At 45.6% G+C, this 17,233-nt stretch overlaps 1 protein-coding gene across 4 annotated transcripts; it reads left to right on the plus strand.

The window, feature by feature from the left end:
* The first annotated feature begins 9,065 nt into the window (after positions 1-9,065).
* On the plus strand, positions 9,066-16,006 carry CEBPG (CCAAT enhancer binding protein gamma). 4 transcript variants are annotated; one of them, XM_058422134.1, is made up of 3 exons: positions 9,066-9,147; positions 12,899-13,051; positions 13,952-16,006. In XM_058422134.1, the coding sequence occupies exon 3, from the start codon at positions 14,062-14,064 to the stop codon at positions 14,512-14,514; it is 453 nt and encodes a 150-aa protein (XP_058278117.1). In that variant the 5' UTR covers positions 9,066-9,147; positions 12,899-13,051; positions 13,952-14,061; the 3' UTR covers positions 14,515-16,006. The 4 variants fall into 4 exon arrangements, with proteins under 4 accessions (XP_058278117.1, XP_039931519.1, XP_039931521.1 ...); XM_040075585.2 differs by lacking the exon at positions 12,899-13,051 and having other exon boundaries at positions 9,078-9,147; XM_040075587.2 differs by lacking the exons at positions 9,066-9,147; positions 12,899-13,051 and adding an exon at positions 9,687-9,701.
* Positions 16,007-17,233: the final 1,227 nt, after the last annotated feature.

The following is a 17,233-nucleotide window of genomic DNA, read 5'->3' on the forward strand; positions in this document are numbered from 1 at the left end:
GAGCTCAGCTCTTGTGACTTACCCGCTGCAAACTCAGTCCAATGGAAGGTGCTTTGCCCCAGTGCCCCTTGCCTGTTTGTTTCAGTGGGCTCAGAGCTACACAGTCAATTCTCCCCTGCAGCACTGAAATACCTCTAAGTCCTTGGACCTACATATTTGGATCACATCCATCTGGTGGGGGAGTATGCGAATATGTGGCTTATCAAATTTTAAGTGGACTTAAAACCTGTCCAGAAATCTATTAAAAAAAATACTTGGAACAAAGCATGCAGCTCTTCAGTTTCCAAAGCTCAGCTACTGGTGCTGCTATAGCATCAGGTGTCTGAGGGCTGACTGAACTGGCACAAGGACTACAGCCTTCATGTGAGGGAAGCCAAAGACACACAGGCTGTTTCAGACTGCTGCAGTATTCCCTACTGATGCCATACAGCAGTGTTGAAAAAATGCCCCTACATTAAATCAGTGTTCACACAAATGAAATATTTTGTTATAAACTCTCTGTGTTTAAGGCATTGGTATTTGTTTTGAAAAACTGAGGGTTTTTGGCTGTCTATGGCACCACTAAAGCACAACATCCCATGTTATCTTGCTAGCAGTGTGGAAAAGTTTGCAGTGCAGAAAGTTTTGGGAAGACACTCAACTCATATTTTAAAATGTCTCAAAGCTGAAGTTCTCCAGAAGAGGCTGTCTATGTGCATAATTCTGCTAGGAGTACACATACACCTGTGTGCACCCATCCTGTCTTCATTTTGTTCACAGGAAGGAAAAAGGCCACCATGTGCATTAGACCCTTCGTCCCACTTGCTGAGCCCCTTACTGTCAAAGGGCTTTGCACAAGGAGAAAAAGTGGACATGATATGAAAGTACACATAAACAAACGTACCTTGAAGAATCTCTTTTCCTGGAAAGCAAAGTCCTTTTCTCCAACTGCCAAAACACATTTCCAATAGGATTGCAGGTGACTTGAAAGCAAAACCTGTACTCCCTGGAGGAGAGCCCCAAAAACCCGCACAAATGATCATGACTTTTGAGATATTCATTATGCACTTTCCACAGTTCTGTGCACCTTGGTGAAGTCCTCTAGGATGTGTATGCTCAGCAAATACTGAGTCTGCAGCAAAAGACTTCAGGGACAGCAGTGCTTTTGTGGAGTAAGTCTCAGTCTCTGCCAGCTGGCTGCAGGTGGTTGGTTGCTGGTGCACTTGCAGCACTGGGAGTGTGTGAGAGCAGGTTCAATGTTCTGAAGTGTTCTGTGCTGTCATCAACTTTTCCTTTGCATGTTACTCTCTTTTGCCCCTTATTTTTGTAAACAGGTTGTTCCACTGTAAGTCAGTGACATCAACTCTGTTGTAATATTGCTGAGCCTGAATTCTCTTCCTGGGAAGGATTCCTGATAATTTCAATTGGTGTCTTAATTATGGGAGAACTTCTGATCACAGAAATCATGCCTGATGCATGAAACCCCCACATGATGGCTAAGCAACTCAGAACAAGGAGACTCCTCTGTGTGGAGATTTGCCAAGCTGAATTTTACAGCCACTGAGGTGCACAAACATGAATGCAAAGGACATGCAGTGATGGAGGGAGCACTAAGCTTCTCCTGTCATAAGGAAGTCTGATCTAGTTATGGCTGAGAGGAGAGGCAACCAGATGTTGTTGTTGCTGGAACATGCTACAATGTGGTTTTTTTCCTACAAATTCGTCTGCAATGTTTATGTTCAGTATAAACCCAGACTGTCTCTTCTAAGTTCACAATGACAGAGATATTCAGATGCCTGCAAGTGCAATTGCTTTGTTCTCCCGGGAGCCTGCATTGCGTTTGAAGGTTGGCAGAGCCAAAGCAGAGAGCTGTGCCACACTGTTTCTTTGGAAACTACTTCTGTTTCAGGAAGCAAGAGAACTGATGTCTTGGAGTGGTTACCTAAAACATAGGCTAGACAAAATTCAGAGAATAAAAGCGGGTATTTATTGAAGGCCTTCAATAGGTGCACCTTGGGCAGTCAAAAGAGGGGCTACACCCAAGATGGACAATGGTCATGAGTTTTTCATACAGTTGTAAGTTTGTTATATCAGGGGTTAATCCTCCAATTACAGTTTCAGGTAATGAAGTCATTTACTCCAAGTTTGTCCCCCACAATTCACTGTTTACATCTCTCAGGGCCTGAGACAATAAGGTGTCCTTGAATCGTTTTGTCTGAATAAAATGAGAGAACGGTAGATGACAGGTTATGGAATTTTAAAGTTATACACTAAAGCAATACAGGATCTGAAAAATATAAAAGCTAAATCCTAAGGCATCAGAACTGGAAACAGTTAACTCACCAAAAGCAAAGAATTGATGTTCTGGAAGGAAGCTGGCCCTGCTGAGGTAAATACTTACCTTCTTTCCTATTGGGGACAAAAGATAGAGTCTGCTTCCCTAACCGAAGTATCAGTCACTGATTATCTCATCCAAAATTCTCCTCAATGTTAGCAGCAGGAGGTCCATGACAGACATGTTGCAATTGCCAATACATTTTCTCAAACTGTCCTCCCACATATTTTGTACAACGATAAATAATTGATTCTCTGTTCATGTTCATGAACAGAACCGAGGTGGAGTAAAACCATCAGGTGGGCTGTCCTCTGCCAGGTGCCAGACTGCCAGTTTTGTGTTTCAAATGGCCACTCCTTGAGCTTTTTGTGGTATTTCAGAGGTCTTATTGGTTGTGGGGAATAATAAAGCCATTGATAAGAATGCAGTTTTTGTCCTCACCATTCCAAAAACCGTGAGACCATAAACAAAGCTATGCCTCTCCAATTTAATTGCTTTTCTGGAAGGGTATTTTTAGGCTCCTGTTCTGAACCATTTTGAAGTCTGGATAAAAATTAATGACTAAAACTATTCAGTGTTCTTGATATCATAGGAATAAGGTAGAGTTCTTCACTAGAGTATACCCTGTGATAAATAATGCTCTAGTAATTATGGGTGGGGATTTTCACGCGGTGACTGATGATGCCTTGGAAAAGAGCCATGGCACTGTGCATTCAGAAGCTAAGCTATCTAAATCCTCACAGGCCTCATTTATGCTTTTGGGAATATAGGACAGGTGTGGCAATTACTAAACCTGGATACTTGAGAATTCACCTCTTATTCCCAGGTGTGGGCCATTAATTCTCGCTCAGACTTGTTCAGTTCTAACAAGTCTCTTTTGAACCAGATTTTATATGTGCACATATACTCACACAACAAATAGCATTTTCCTTTCCATCCATTTATCGATTTTGTTTTTACTCGTCTTTAGCTATGCAGCCCCCATCCTACCTAACATTTTACATTCACATGGCAGCAACCCCCCAAAACAATCAGTGGCAGTCTACAGATCCCCATCATGGTCTGTTGATACCAGAAGACTTGCAATTTGCATTGTTTAGTACAATTACTATAGAAGCTTAGGTAAAACTCCAGCCAAGCCCCAGTGAAATTCACAACAAAGGCTATACTAATTTTTATTGGATCACCAGACATCAGAGCAAAGCCAGAGAACATTCAAACACAAACACGTTTGTAAAATATTTTTTAAAAAAACCCTGTAAAGGAGTATAGCATTCATTCTTCTTGTTAGATGATCTTCCAGAAATCTGAACACTTTGGGTTGACACACCTAGAAGCTTCCTCATAGACCAGGCATTCTTCAGGGACATATTTGATATTTTTAGACTCAAATACCTACAAGAAGCCTTCTAATTCCATATTTTGATATTTCCATAGAAGATCACAGATAATAATCTCAGCAGCTTCATTCATTTCAAAGGGATTTGTGGCTTCTGAACACTATTGTATATCTGGTCATCTTTTTATGCCTAAAATATGTTGGTCATCTCCTAAGCAGTCCTCTAGAACACAGTGAGGAGATGGGATGATACGTGCTACATTTTGAAATAGCACACATTTTTGTGACAGTATTTTTATGTGCAAAGGATTGTCACAAAGGTAACAAGATGTCCCTCTACCTTCAAATCCCTCAAGAAGCCACAGCTGTAATGGCACACTTCTCAGGTCGAAGTACCATCCTGTGAAATGGAACAAAGGTGTTGGAGAGCCAGAGCTGGCTTGGATTGAAGAACAAGTTCCTGATAGCATGACAGCACAGATTAAGTAAAGGTTCCATTACAATATAATTTTACAATCACCCGTATTGAGTCTCTATGAAAGAGAAGACTCTGATATGTAACTGCTGAAGAACCCAACCTACTAACCAGAACACTACACAAAAAAGTGAAATTTACAAAAATGGGCACACCTTAATCTGTGCAGTTGGCTGATTCTGAAGGTGCTTGCTAACAGTTTCTGATTTAAAAAATTACCTTCCTGATAACAGCCTGAAACATAAATATGGCAATTGGGAAATCAAATCTCAGGACACCACTATTGCAGACTCTACCTAGATTAAACCAGTTCATCAAGTTTGAAGTACCAGACCTCTCATGCCCCTCAAAGCTCCAGAGGGAAACGTGAACAGCGGTAGCTGGAGAAGCACGGCATATAACACCTATAGAAGTGACAGCTTGGGTTTATTGTAAAAGCATACAAATCATCAATGCATTCGTTTCCTACTATATCATGTATACAACTGATTGATCTATTAGTTTATTCAGATGCTGGAAGTCTTGTGTGTTAGCCTGATTCTTTTTGCTATCACCCACTAGTCTGCTGAAGTTGTGGGGGACAGCTCTCTGTTACAGGGTTTTTTGTCCTCCATTTGTGAATCATTGCATTTAGTTTGCACAGGTAATTGAGTTAATTGATTTTCAGAAACCACTATAAGTAACTCTAGATAGCTAGATAACCTGGATATTTTGATAACTGCAAAAAAAGGGGAACAGTTCTGGAAGATGCAGAACTAGAAACTAGTTACAACACTTACTGGCTGTATAGAGAGAAAGAGCAAAGGCACTCATTTTTTCCTGCAAATGAATTGCAGGCGATGTGACAGTAAAATGGATGTTTACTATTAGAACAGATTGGTTCCTTTCTTTACTCAGTATTTGCTAGAGCAAAACACTGTAATTTTCCAAGGCTGTAGTGGGTCAGTGCTAGAATTAGCAGTATGATACTGAAATAGTGATCACCACTACGCAATCTTCCCTCTCCTTTCTCCTTACCTAGTCAAAAAGGCTACCTCTGACAAATCAGCTACTAACAGAAAAGTTTATGTCGTTTAAATTATTAAATCATAGTGAAAAACTGAACTCTGTGCTTAGGAAGTATAAGCTTTTTCAAACAAATAGGCAGAGCTATTCATATTGCTTTTTCTCTCTGTGTTTAATTTTTTTTTTTTTTTTTTAATATAGCCAGAGTCTTGAGAAAAGAGACTCAGCGATCCTTCTTCTTTCTGAAGCTTCAATAGCCTCAGCTCTACAAAATTCAGATTTCTAACAATAGGATTTTGGTCTTGGTGCAGGTCAGTCCTGAACACAAAAAGTAATTATTATAATAACAAAATGCAGGGCTGTTAAGAGAAGGGAGATTTGCAATAATAAGATTACAGAAAACCTCTATTACAGACTTTGTATTTCTGGGATATTCCTGAATGAATACCATCTGCTTGGTGATCATAAGGAATGTAATCATATTGAGACATCTTTCCAGGCTGAGATTACAAAGAAAAGAGATAGCAATTACCAAGAAAATGTTATATTTTGGTATAATTCAGTGCATTAGCCCTTAAAGACATCTGAGTGTTCCTCACAGCCTGGAATTATGTGCTTTTTACCTAAGTGGCCTATTTATTCCACCTGTAAACTACATCTACAAATTTATTTATTCTTCTCTCTTCTAAATCACGGGAGAGAAATTAGTGATTTCTTCTCTATTTGAAGAAGCCATGGCTGTTAGACCAGAGTGAAAGTACACAGCAGCATCATGTGTGAAAAGTAAACTTTTAACTGAAATGCGCAAATCTGAAGGATTTAAAAAAAAAAAAAAAAAAAAAAAAAATCCCATGAGGGAAACAGAGGCAAATACTCACGGAGAAAAACATTTTTTTTAATGTGTAGGTTGTAGTCCAGGAGTTTGTAGGGTTTTTATTCTAAGACAAAGAAATAATTGCCCATGAAGACAGAGGAAATGAGTGAACAATGGAGTCAGATGCAACAGAAACTATTCCAAGGGCAACACAGTAGTTTTTGCTCTAAGTGAAAGGCACCGGGGAACTCCTTCATGTTTTTGTGTTAAGGGAATATACCGCGTGGGCAGTACACAGGGACATTTGTCCCAACAGGCTCCTCTCCCCTTTACACCTTCTGACTCCAGTTCCCACAGTTTCTATTTCCCCAATGGCCTTTCTGCCTCTAAATGTGAATTGCTGCAGAGTACCTGAAGACACTGACTATCAGCGTAATTTTTGTCCAGGACTAAAGTCTTTAAGCAATGATGAGATGGGATAATGCATGTGAAAACAAGATACTATTACAGCACTGCCTATATTCCTGTGGGTAACTGGTTGCTACAGAAACACACCCAGAACCGGAGTGAGAAGGGCTCTGTCCCAGCGGGGATCAGGCTGCTTGTGACACCCGACTCTAGAGCTACTGCTCACCGGGCACAGCTTGGATATAATCAGGTAAAGTGTGTACTGCAATACCACATCCCAGCTGGCCATAGATTTACGTGCTTACTTTTTAGATTGCTTCCATGATATTCTATTTTTACTGTAACATTGAAGGGGGGGAAAAAAAAAAAAAATCCTGCAGAAACTGAAGTACACCCTGTGATGGTTTCCTTTAACAGGATATAATGCTAACCCAGCACTGGAGTGTCTTACATGCAGGGAATTATGTGTGAGCTTTAATGTTTAAAATAGTCACGCTCTGTGAGAATAAGTTTGTCTACATTTTATTTTCTTCAGCTATCTTTGATGAGGCTTAATGAATAAATGGTCATAAAGTGCTCTAAAATCCTACAGAAGCTTACTAAGAGCACACATTTACTTAACTATTGTAAGCAAAGGATAATGTTTAAAGCTTACCTGGAATTCCACTCTAGCTATAGATGGATGAGTCATTGTCACAGAAAATGTAACAGTTTCAATGAAGAATCAGAAAAACATTAGAGAAGTTAAAGCAAATACTTGATGACTGACAAGGAAAAGTATCTTTGTGGTAAATGAGCTGAGTAAAACTGTTTGCCAGACCAAACCTCAGAATTTTTCTGCAAATATGGTTTATTTTCCACAGGGCTTTACAAAACCAAAACCCCTCCACAGCATCAGACAGCCGTAAAAATGGTAAATATAAATAATTGTATCTAAATTACTGAGCTCTGCAACTGTATTTACAAATCAAATCCTTCACAGGTCTTTTGCAGACATAAAACATTTTTAGACACGTCTATTGTGCTAAACCAGAATAGCATAAATCCTTTTTTTTTTTTTTTCCCTCTGCATTAAAAAAATCCTACTTTTCCAACAGTATTGTTTTCACTGCCTGCACACTTGAACTTGTTCCAAACTTGCCTACCTTATAAACAGATGATTTTCAGACCTGCCCACTGCAAACACACACACCTGTGTATTGAAGTGTACACTTCCCACTCAGGGAGCTGCAAACACACCTTGCTCACACACAGCTTCAGATGTGAGCATATATATAATAAGTATATGCTTGTTTGGGCAGAACTAAAGTGATATAAACCAAAGTGTCTGGAAACTATTAAGGGCAAAAAGAACTTATCTCCACAAATAGTGATGTATAACAACACACATACCAGTGAAATGGTGCATTAATCTTCCCGTGACATTTAATTCTATGATCCAGTTGCTCCCTAGTCTGACAGCATTTAGGATTTATTTTCTAATAGTAAGTTAGAAAAGAAAAATTAACCAGAAATCTATGAAATTTACCATAACTTCTGTTGTCAAGAGAACTGTTGATACTTTTTTGGGATGTCTTTGACATTCCTTCCCCTTGATCTCACAACATTCTACGGAGGCAAACCACACGGCAGCTAGGATCGAGATGGGAACACACTGCCAGGTGTTAATTAGCAGCCTACGAACAATTAGGAGATGCCAATCAGTACAGAAACACACCACCATCAACGTCGATGCCCGTGGGGCACTGGCCAGCTTCACCAGAATCACCGAACATTCTGAGTTGGAGGAGACGCGCAGGGCTCATGGAGTCCAGCCCTTCCGAGAGCGGTCCACACGAGGATCGAACCCACGACCCGTGCCGGGTACGCCCAGGAAACCGCCCGGCCCGGCCCGGGCACACCGAAGCGGCGCCGTCCCTCCCGCCGGGCCCGGGACGAGCTCCCCGCTCTGCCCGTGCCGGGGCTCGGCCGGGAAACGCGGTTTCGGCTTCTCCCCCTCGGGCTGTGGGAGGTGCCGGACCCTCCTGGAAGTGCGGGCGGGCCCTCATTCCCAGCGCCGCGGGGACGCGCCCGCCTCGCTCCCCGCCAGGCCCCGGGCCGAGCGGGGCGGCCTCTCCACCCGGTCCGCCGTCGGAGAGGGGAAGGAAGGCGGCTCCCGGGGCCCGGGCACAGCCGGCCCAGCGACCGCCATTTCCTTCAGCGCGGCTGCAGCGCAGGGACACAAACCCTGCGAGCGGCCGTGACAAGGGCCCCGGCCGCGGCCAGACTCAGGCCGTGACAAGATCCCGGCCGCGGCCAGACTCAGGCCGTGACAAGATCCCGGCCGCGGCCAGACTCGGACTCAGGCCGTGACAAGATCCCGGCCGCGGCCAGACTCGGACTCAGGCCGTGACAAGATCCCGGCCGCGGCCAGACTCGGACTCAGGCCGTGACAAGATCCCGGCCGCGGCCAGACTCAGGCCGTGACAAGATCCCGGCCGTGGCCAGACTCAGGCCGTGACAAGATCCCGGCCGCGGCCAGACTCGGACTCAGGCCGTGACAAGATCCCGGCCGCGCCCGTGGCGGCGCTGGCGCCGGGCCCGCGGACACGCGCGCGCCGCCCCGGCCCGGCCCGGCCCCGCCCAGCCACCGCCCGCGCGGGAGCCCGATCGGCCGCGCGCGCTGCACAATCGCGGGGCGGTTGCGTCACGCGGGGGCGGGGCGGCCGCGCGGTGTCGCAATCGGCGCAGGCCGCACGCGCACGGTACCGAGCGCGGCCCGCCCGGCCCCTCCCGCCGCTCGCGCCGCTCAGGTAAGCGCGGGGGGCGCGCGCCGGGCCGGGGGGCCGCGGCCGCCCCCCGCCCGCCGGGCCCCGCGCCGCGTGATGCAATCGGCGGGCGGCCCCGGCTCCCTCCCCTCCCCCGGTGAAGTCCACGGCTTGGCAGCGCCGGGCAACCCCCGCGCCCCCGCTCGGACGGGGGGAGGAGCGGCGCGGCCTCGGCGGGCGGGCGGCCCGGGGAGGGCGGCGGCGGCGCCGCGGGCCCGCCGGGAAGGGCCGGGCCGGTCCCGGTCCCCGCGGTCGGTCCCGGCCCGGGGGTGAGGGGAGCGAGGCCGCGCCGGGGCGGCTCCGGGGGGGCGTTGGGCGGCGGGGCCGGGCGGAGAGCGCGGCCCGGGAGCGCCCGCGGTACCGCCCGGGGAGCCGCTCGACGGATGTTTCAGGTTCCTCGCCGCGTTCCGTAGCTCCGGCCGCGAGTTTCGATCCCGAGCTTTGGCAGGCAGGGAGCTCCGCGTCGGCCTTAGCGCTGACATCCGGCCGGAAGAGCAGTCGCAGCTCCGTAACAGTGCCGTGCGGAGCCTCTACGGAAAGTATAAGCGTTTATCGTTTGCAAAACTTTCGGATTCAAGGAATTGGTGTATCGTTAGAAATCACAGCTGTCGTTTTAATTCGAAAGACAGAGACTTTTGGTTCCTCCTTGCCTCCCAGTGTTTGGGATTCTGTCATGTTAAAATATATGCTTTATGTGTTCTGATGCAGTCTGCTAAGGATATCAGAGTGCGTTTTTATTGTAAGATGTGTATTAAAAACGGAGATTCTGAAATAAATGTGTAAAAGTGATGTTGTCAGCTATGGCAAGAAATGGTGGGATCGAGCTACTCAGTCTCAGAAGCATTGTTGCCCAGGCTTCAATAGGTGAGAGTTAGCATCAGCTCCTGCAAACCTCTTAAGTGTGAACCACGCAGGAGTCGGCCCTCCCGTTGTTCAGCAAACGCGTGCCTGGAGTTCTGTGCCGCTGTCCTTAGCACGGGGTCAGTGGAATCTAGAAATCGGATCCTATTGGGGTATTCCTACTGAAGTCTAAGAGAAGACAGGCCACCTATTGCTGTTCAGATTGGGACCGATTTTGCATTTGACAAGACAGCTTTGTGAATTTGTGCAAAAGTCCTTCTGACTAATGATCAGATTCGACACAGTCATATCTCAAGAAACGAGCAGAGAGAAGCACTTTGTATTTTTTGCTACCAAGTTTAAAAAAATACTGATTTAATTGACAAAACACTTTTTTTTTTTTTTTTTTTTTTTTTTTTTTTTTTTTTTTTTGCCAAAGCAAACATTTGGAAGTTTAATGTCTTTATTTTTACTTTTTGTATGTGCGAAAGCAAATTAAGGCCTTCATTGCTTCATTGGTCCCTGAGGAGTACTGTGAGACAGTAAGAAACATCTTTCTGCTTGAGAAGACACCTCTTGAGTTACCAGCTATTATGCTGTAGTGGGTGGCCAGTTGGTTTCCTGGGTGGCCAGTTGGTGGCCCAAGGAGAGAACCAGGCGGTTCTAACTGGCCCCTGGAAACAGTACCATGTGTTGGGTGGAACCAGCCTAGGGCTGTTGCTGAGCTGAAGCTCATGAGCGGCTTTATGGGAACAAGATGCTGGGAAACTGGGCCGGCTCTCTGAGGAGTTGTCTCCTGCTGTGCTGGGGCTGTCACTCAGTCACAGGAGAGCAACCTGTGTGGAGGGGTGTGGGGCAGCTTTGTGTTGCAGGGGCTCTGACAGACTTGAGCCCGGTCTGCCTCCCCACCTTCATGGCCTCTCCCAATTACCATGTCCTTTACCTCACCCTTCTTGAGAGCCCCCTCTGTATTTCTCATACCTGCTGCCTTTAAATCTCCTTACAGTAACTGCTGAAGGATGCTCAGTAGCACCTCTTGCTATCTGACAACTGGTAATAGGCATCCAGCTCCAGATCACCAGGGGAAAAATGAGTTTCAAGCCTCAGTTGTTGGCACTGGCATAGCTCTGTGATGCAGTACAGTTAGTGCTACTTGCTCTGCATATTCTTTGGAGCAGGACAGGAATGCAGGTGTCACCTGTCCCAGCTAAGGGTTCCGATCATCAGGCCAGATAAGAGCACGTCTCACTCAAGAAATCGTAATTTAATAAAAAACAAATCAGTTCCAGTAGGAAGGAACTGAGGGAGGTCTGTTCTAGCAGGCAGGCTAGAATTCTTGCTAGAGAGGTGTGGCACTGGTTATCTTCTCTGCTTGTATCCATGTACTGCCCAACTAAAATACTCCATTAATATTAGGTTTAATGGAACAAATTTTTTTGTTGTTATTGAATCATAGGGAAATCTGATAGAGATAGGAAAGAAGTGTTAAAGCAGTATTAAATAGTTTCGATAGCATGGAGAGTAGTAGCACATGGAACCTGGTGATGTGAAGAAACTTGTTACATGTCGGGTGGGGTTTCTTTGGGGGCAGGAGCCACCCCTTCCTCTGTGGAACACAAAAATGCTTCCTCATGGAGCATAAAAATCAGATGGTGAAAATGGTGTGGGTTACATAAGCAGCATGTCCAGGTGAACTTGGCAAGCACTGAAATGTGTTGAAGCAGAAGGGACAGCAGAGCATTCTGTCTGATTTGGAAAAGGTCAAAAATCTACTTGTCAGAGACAACCTAAGAGAATTGTATATGCTTTGAGGGCTGCAGAAATGCTGTTTTTTAAAATAAACTGCAGTCAAGGGCAATGTCTTTGAGGAGCATACACATACACCTTGACTAAAAATGTCTATGCAATTACAAATACACAGCTACTACAACTGGCCCTGCCAGTCTGGTGCTGGTGTACAGAAACACCTTGTTTGCTGGGTATTCAGTTTAACTGCCCAGCCAAACTGCTTATTAGGTCAGAATTGGAGACTCAAACACGGTTTGCAAAAGTTGCTTTAAGAGTTGAAATTGGGAAAATATTAACACAAAGTTGTTAGACACTGTGTATCTAGATTCAGCTCCACAGGTGTTAAAAAGTGTTGATGGTCTCATTCTGCCCTGAAATAGGAAAACGAAAAGATTTTTTGATAGGAAGGATGTGGGTATACTCATACATCTTCACAAGTGGGAAGACCTCTTGGTGACAGAGAATGTTAATTTTGAGTAACATTCATGCCAAATTTAGTGGGCTTTTCCATTAATGTTATTGAACCACACTCTGCAGCTGCATCTCATTCTGGCTCCTTCAACATGGAAGAAAATATGCAGTTGATCTACACAGTTGAGTTTTAACATTTTAATGATAGCCCATCCAAAAGTAAAACAGCAGCTCAGACTGCGGAGACAAACAAACAGGAGCAGTACACAGCTGATGAACCAGTGAGTTTAGAATGACCCGTGACACACAGGAGCTGGCTTACAAACCTCTCACACGTCCCTCCATTCATCAGCCAGACGGTGAAGCCATGCTGTTATGTTCCTGGGCTGGACACTGCCCACCCTGGGCACTCAGTGCTGCCCAGTGCTGCTGCAGCTGCTTGCTTTTCCCCTGTCCTAGGGAGGATGTGTCACACTGGCCATGTGATACTGCATGTCTGCGTGTGGCAGTGCTGGGCTGCACCGCTGCCATGCAGTCTGACCCTGGAGCAGGATTGTTAGTGCCAGTTAAATGCTTTTCTTCAACATGATAAATCCACGCTGATTTGACCGATCACTGAGTATTTTTCACTGGAGCCTTAGGTAGGTGTTTCAGGAGCTTAGGACCATCCTGTTGCCCTTCCCCTCTTCTCTCCCAGCCATTTAGGAAGTCATCCTGTGAGATGAGAAGAGAAGGGGACCAGCTGTTAGCCTTGCCAGGGCCATGGTCCTGCAGCTGTGGTGGAATCCTCCTTGTGCCACCAGTAGGGCCAGGAGCAGGCTGACCTCAGCAGCGGGAGAACGTGAGTCAGGTGAGAGGACGTCTTGCTCTTCAGGATGGTTTGTCTGTGGAAAGGAGAGTGGACAGTGGCCGGTGCACAAACTATGGCAGGCAACCTTATTTGTTGATGAGTCAGCTGTGGTTGCTGTCTTTTGATGGGTGACAGTGGTCTGTCTTTGTGTAGTGATCGACACCGCCATCGCCCCGTGTTGCTGTCCCCCCTGCTCCTTTCATACTGTTACAGGCCCAGCACGCTGCTTGTGGCAGAATGTCACCCACACACAGCCTTTGCAACGCGCTACCTTTTTCCACAGATTTATTTTTCAGTACTAGTAGACCTTATGACAGCCATCAATTTGAACATCATCTTTAAAACAAGTACTGTAAGATGGTTGAGAAAAGGTGGACAGGCTGAGCACCCTTGCTCCACAGAAAAGAGATCAGGGAGGAATTTGTCTGCGGATACACCCATAGAGATGTGGTCCGAAGAGGACAAGGATCAAATACCCCTGTTGGTCAAGAGTCAGGCTGTTAATAGGTTTAAGCCACAGAAGGAAAACTCCAGTCTGAAAACTAAGAATTGTATAACTGGAGGAAAAGTTAGACAGTGGAACATGTTGCCAAGACAGAGGTTGTGAAACTGGGAGATATTTGAGGCCAGGCTAGACACCCATCCATCAGGGATGGCTTTGGAATAACTGAGTAAAGCCAGTGAACAATTCAAACAGCTTGACTAGATGACCCAGTAATAGTCCTATCCAATCCAAATATGTTTGAGGCTTCAGAAATGTAGTTGGCAGCTTGTCCACTTCCAGCACAGTTACGATGTGTTACTGCCACATGTACCATCAGTACTTTATGCTAAAGCCAGTGATGTGTAAGATTGTAGCTGAAGCCAGCATCTTTAATAGCTTTTTTTTTCCCCTTCTAGGTTCACCTTGCTCTTAATCCATGTGAAGATCTGTTGGAAACACCTTCTAGAAACCCAAGAATTTCCAGTCTCCTAATAAATCCTGTTGTGTCCAAGAACAGCCTGTCCAAATGAGCAAGACATCCCAACAGAACGCCACCACAGATGCGAGCGGAGCAAGTGTGATTCACACCCAAGCACACTCCAGTGGTTTGCAGCAGGTTCCCCAGCTGGTGCCAGTTAGTCCTGGTGGTGGAGGCAAAGCTGTGCCTCCGAGCAAACAGGGAAAGAAAAATTCCTTTGTGGATAGAAACAGTGATGAGTATCGTCAGCGCAGAGAGCGAAACAACATGGCAGTGAAAAAGAGCCGGTTAAAAAGCAAGCAGAAAGCACAAGACACGCTGCAAAGGGTCAACCAACTTAAAGAAGAAAATGAACGTTTAGAGGCAAAAATTAAACTCCTGACCAAGGAGCTGAGTGTACTGAAAGACTTGTTCCTTGAGCATGCCCACAATTTTGCAGATAATGTGCAACCTGTTGGCACTGAGACCACCACAACAAATCCAGAAAACAGTGGACAGTAGACACCTGCTGAAACAAACTCTTGAGGTGCAGCCTGTCTGCAGTGCCCATGCAGTAACCAAGCAAAAACTGTACCTTTAGTCATCGTTTTGTGGAGATTTTCTTCTTTTAGATTTAACACTGAAGATTTGTAACAATTAAACCAGAAACTGGTTAGGGTATTTGTTTTAAATATTTGTCTCCTCAAAGATTTATGCAGATCTGAACTCCTAGCCAACAAGGAATGTAACATTTTCACAGGAATATTCACTTACCATTTTGGACTTGGCATAATGGGAGGAATCCAGCAGGATCACTCACTATAGTATCAGGAACTTGTAATTGGATAGAACATCTTTTAAATGCCTGTTAGCATATTTTAGCCCTTTGTTTTCTCCATTACATAATATAAACCGCAAAGGCTGTGGAGAATTTTTGCTTTTTACTTTAAATCCGTAGAACAAGTCCTATGAAGCACCACATAGGTCCCTCCTGCCCAGTTATCATTAATGGGGAGGTTGTAGTAATAGCTGGGATGCTTACCAGTGTTCACCAGGAAAATAACAATATGCTCCAATAATAAATAGAGGCAGTTGGCCTCCAAAAGGCACATGAAGCATCATGTGCAAGAGGCAAAGCAGCACACTGACAGAGCCTTTTATTTAAGCTTGCATTCATATTGCTCACATAGTGACTGGGGCCTTATGAGAACAAGAGTTTGTTTTCGGAAGATTTCAAAATGCTACCAAAACAACTGTGCCCTGCAAAATTGCATTCTTGCTGGGAAGGAGGTATTGGGGAGAACAGAAAGTGCAGCTTGGCTTAGCAGTGAAAGGGGCTGGACAGCAGGTGTTCAGCTGGGATGTATGGATCACTGCTGGCTGACATTAATCTTACAGAAATTTATGGTGATTTTAAAAATAAATGGCCCCAGTATGAATAACTGATTTGACGGAATTTCTGCAGCCATCATACAGCTGTGTGAAGGAGTATCTTCAGTCTTTATTTTCGTAGAAGTTTTCCTGTAGCAACTTTTTTATTGCTACTGCTTAGTCTTTGCCATGATCCATAATGCAGTGTGCTGTGTGCTCTATTGAGGATTTAAACAAAGTAAAGCGGGAACTTTGATGTAACTTTAATTTATTTTCATTTTTAAATATTTCATTGATGGTATGGTTATTTTACATTTAACCAGTTTGTCTGTCTTGTAGATTACTACACTGTTCTAATTTCCCTCTCACACTACCTTTGTCCATAGATTATTTTGGAGGATGCTTGTTTGCTTTGTATCTGTACTTAGGAAGAAACTTGGATGTTATCTCTATGAAGATACTGTTAGAGAATGAAACCTTGAGAAGTTCTTTTTTGAATTTGAACTTTTAATACATGTGGAAAACTTTAATGGATTGTTTTGGATTATGGTAGACTTTTTACAGATATGTTTTTTCATTCTAACTGCATCTTAAGTTGGTAGGGTTGAAATACCAGAAGCTAATAAAAATGTTTTGCTTGTAGTGGCCTCGTTTTTCCCATCCCTTTTCTATTTCCCTCAAGTGCAGAGTTTCCCAACTCACACAGTTACCTTGGAGAAGTCAGTGCAATAATCTCTGCTTCCCTCTTTCACTCAAGTTTCTGCTCCATGGAAGCAATCAGAAACTCATTGCAGTGTCTAAATGTCTGATTTAACAAAAAAGGAGGGGAAAAAAAAAAAAAGAAATTTAAGACTGAAAATATACTGCAGTTAGAGGGGAGGGGAGAGGAGCAGAACACCAAAAAGGACCAGGACAGAGAAGACCTGAAGGCATCTCATTTGTTCGCTGCCGCTCTGGTGAGCAGGGAGCGCTGATCTGTTCGCGGCTGTCTGACCTGTGCGCTGGGGCCGTGTGCCTCCGGCGTCCTGAAGCTGGTTTGCCAGGCTGCTGTGGGGCCCTCCTCTACCGGCCTGAACAGACTGCAAATCTTTGCTTGTGATTTTGGTGAAAATGATGTCTTAGATCTCTTGTGAGTGCGGGTGATCCTCTTTCTTGGAGCTCTGAAGGGTGACTTTTCCACCTGTTGCTCCTGACAGCTCTGATCCCATTTCCTCCATGAATAAAACCACTGAGTTATGAAAAGCCATTTGGAAAACGAAATATCTGGTTGATCAGAAACCTCTGCACTGGTTTTCTTTCCTGATGTGGTTTAAGCCCAACTGGAAAATAATCCCCACACAGCCACTCCCGTTCCCCCACCCCCTCAGGTGAGACAGACAAAATGCAGATTATGGGTTGAGATAACAATTTACTGTTACCGTAACAATTTACAGTTTAACAGCCACCAGGTAAGAAAACGCGACAGCAAGGAGACTGACGCCCGCCCGCAGCGTGTGACAGAGGGCGATGCAAAGCGCTCCGAGCCCAACACAAGGCGGGACAGGCCCGGGACAGGAGCACAGGGGACAGAAACGGCAGCGCGGCCTCGGCACGGCGCCTTGGGCTTGACCCCGCCGCAAACAGCGGGCTCCAGCGCCGCCCGCTCCGGGCACGGGCACGGGGGATCCCTGCCCCTGGGGACAGTGGGATCCTTGGCCCTGGGGACAGCGGGATCCCTGCCCCTGGGGACAGTGGGATCCTTGGCCCTGGGGACAGCGGGATCCCTGCCCCTGGGGACAGCGGGATCCTTATCCTTGGGGACAGTGGGATCCTTGGCCCTAGGGACAGCGGGATCCCTGCCCCTGGGGACAGTGGGATCCCTGCCCCTGGG

The sequence above is a fragment of the Hirundo rustica genome, chromosome 11 (assembly GCF_015227805.2).
Source record: "Hirundo rustica isolate bHirRus1 chromosome 11, bHirRus1.pri.v3, whole genome shotgun sequence".
NCBI classification, from domain to species: domain Eukaryota; kingdom Metazoa; phylum Chordata; class Aves; order Passeriformes; family Hirundinidae; genus Hirundo; species Hirundo rustica.

Bases quoted from the DNA above. Each gene is read 5' to 3' on its own strand.
- CEBPG (XM_058422134.1), top strand. From the start codon at position 14,062: ATGAGCAAGACATCCCAACAGAACGCCACCACAGATGCGAGCGGAGCA.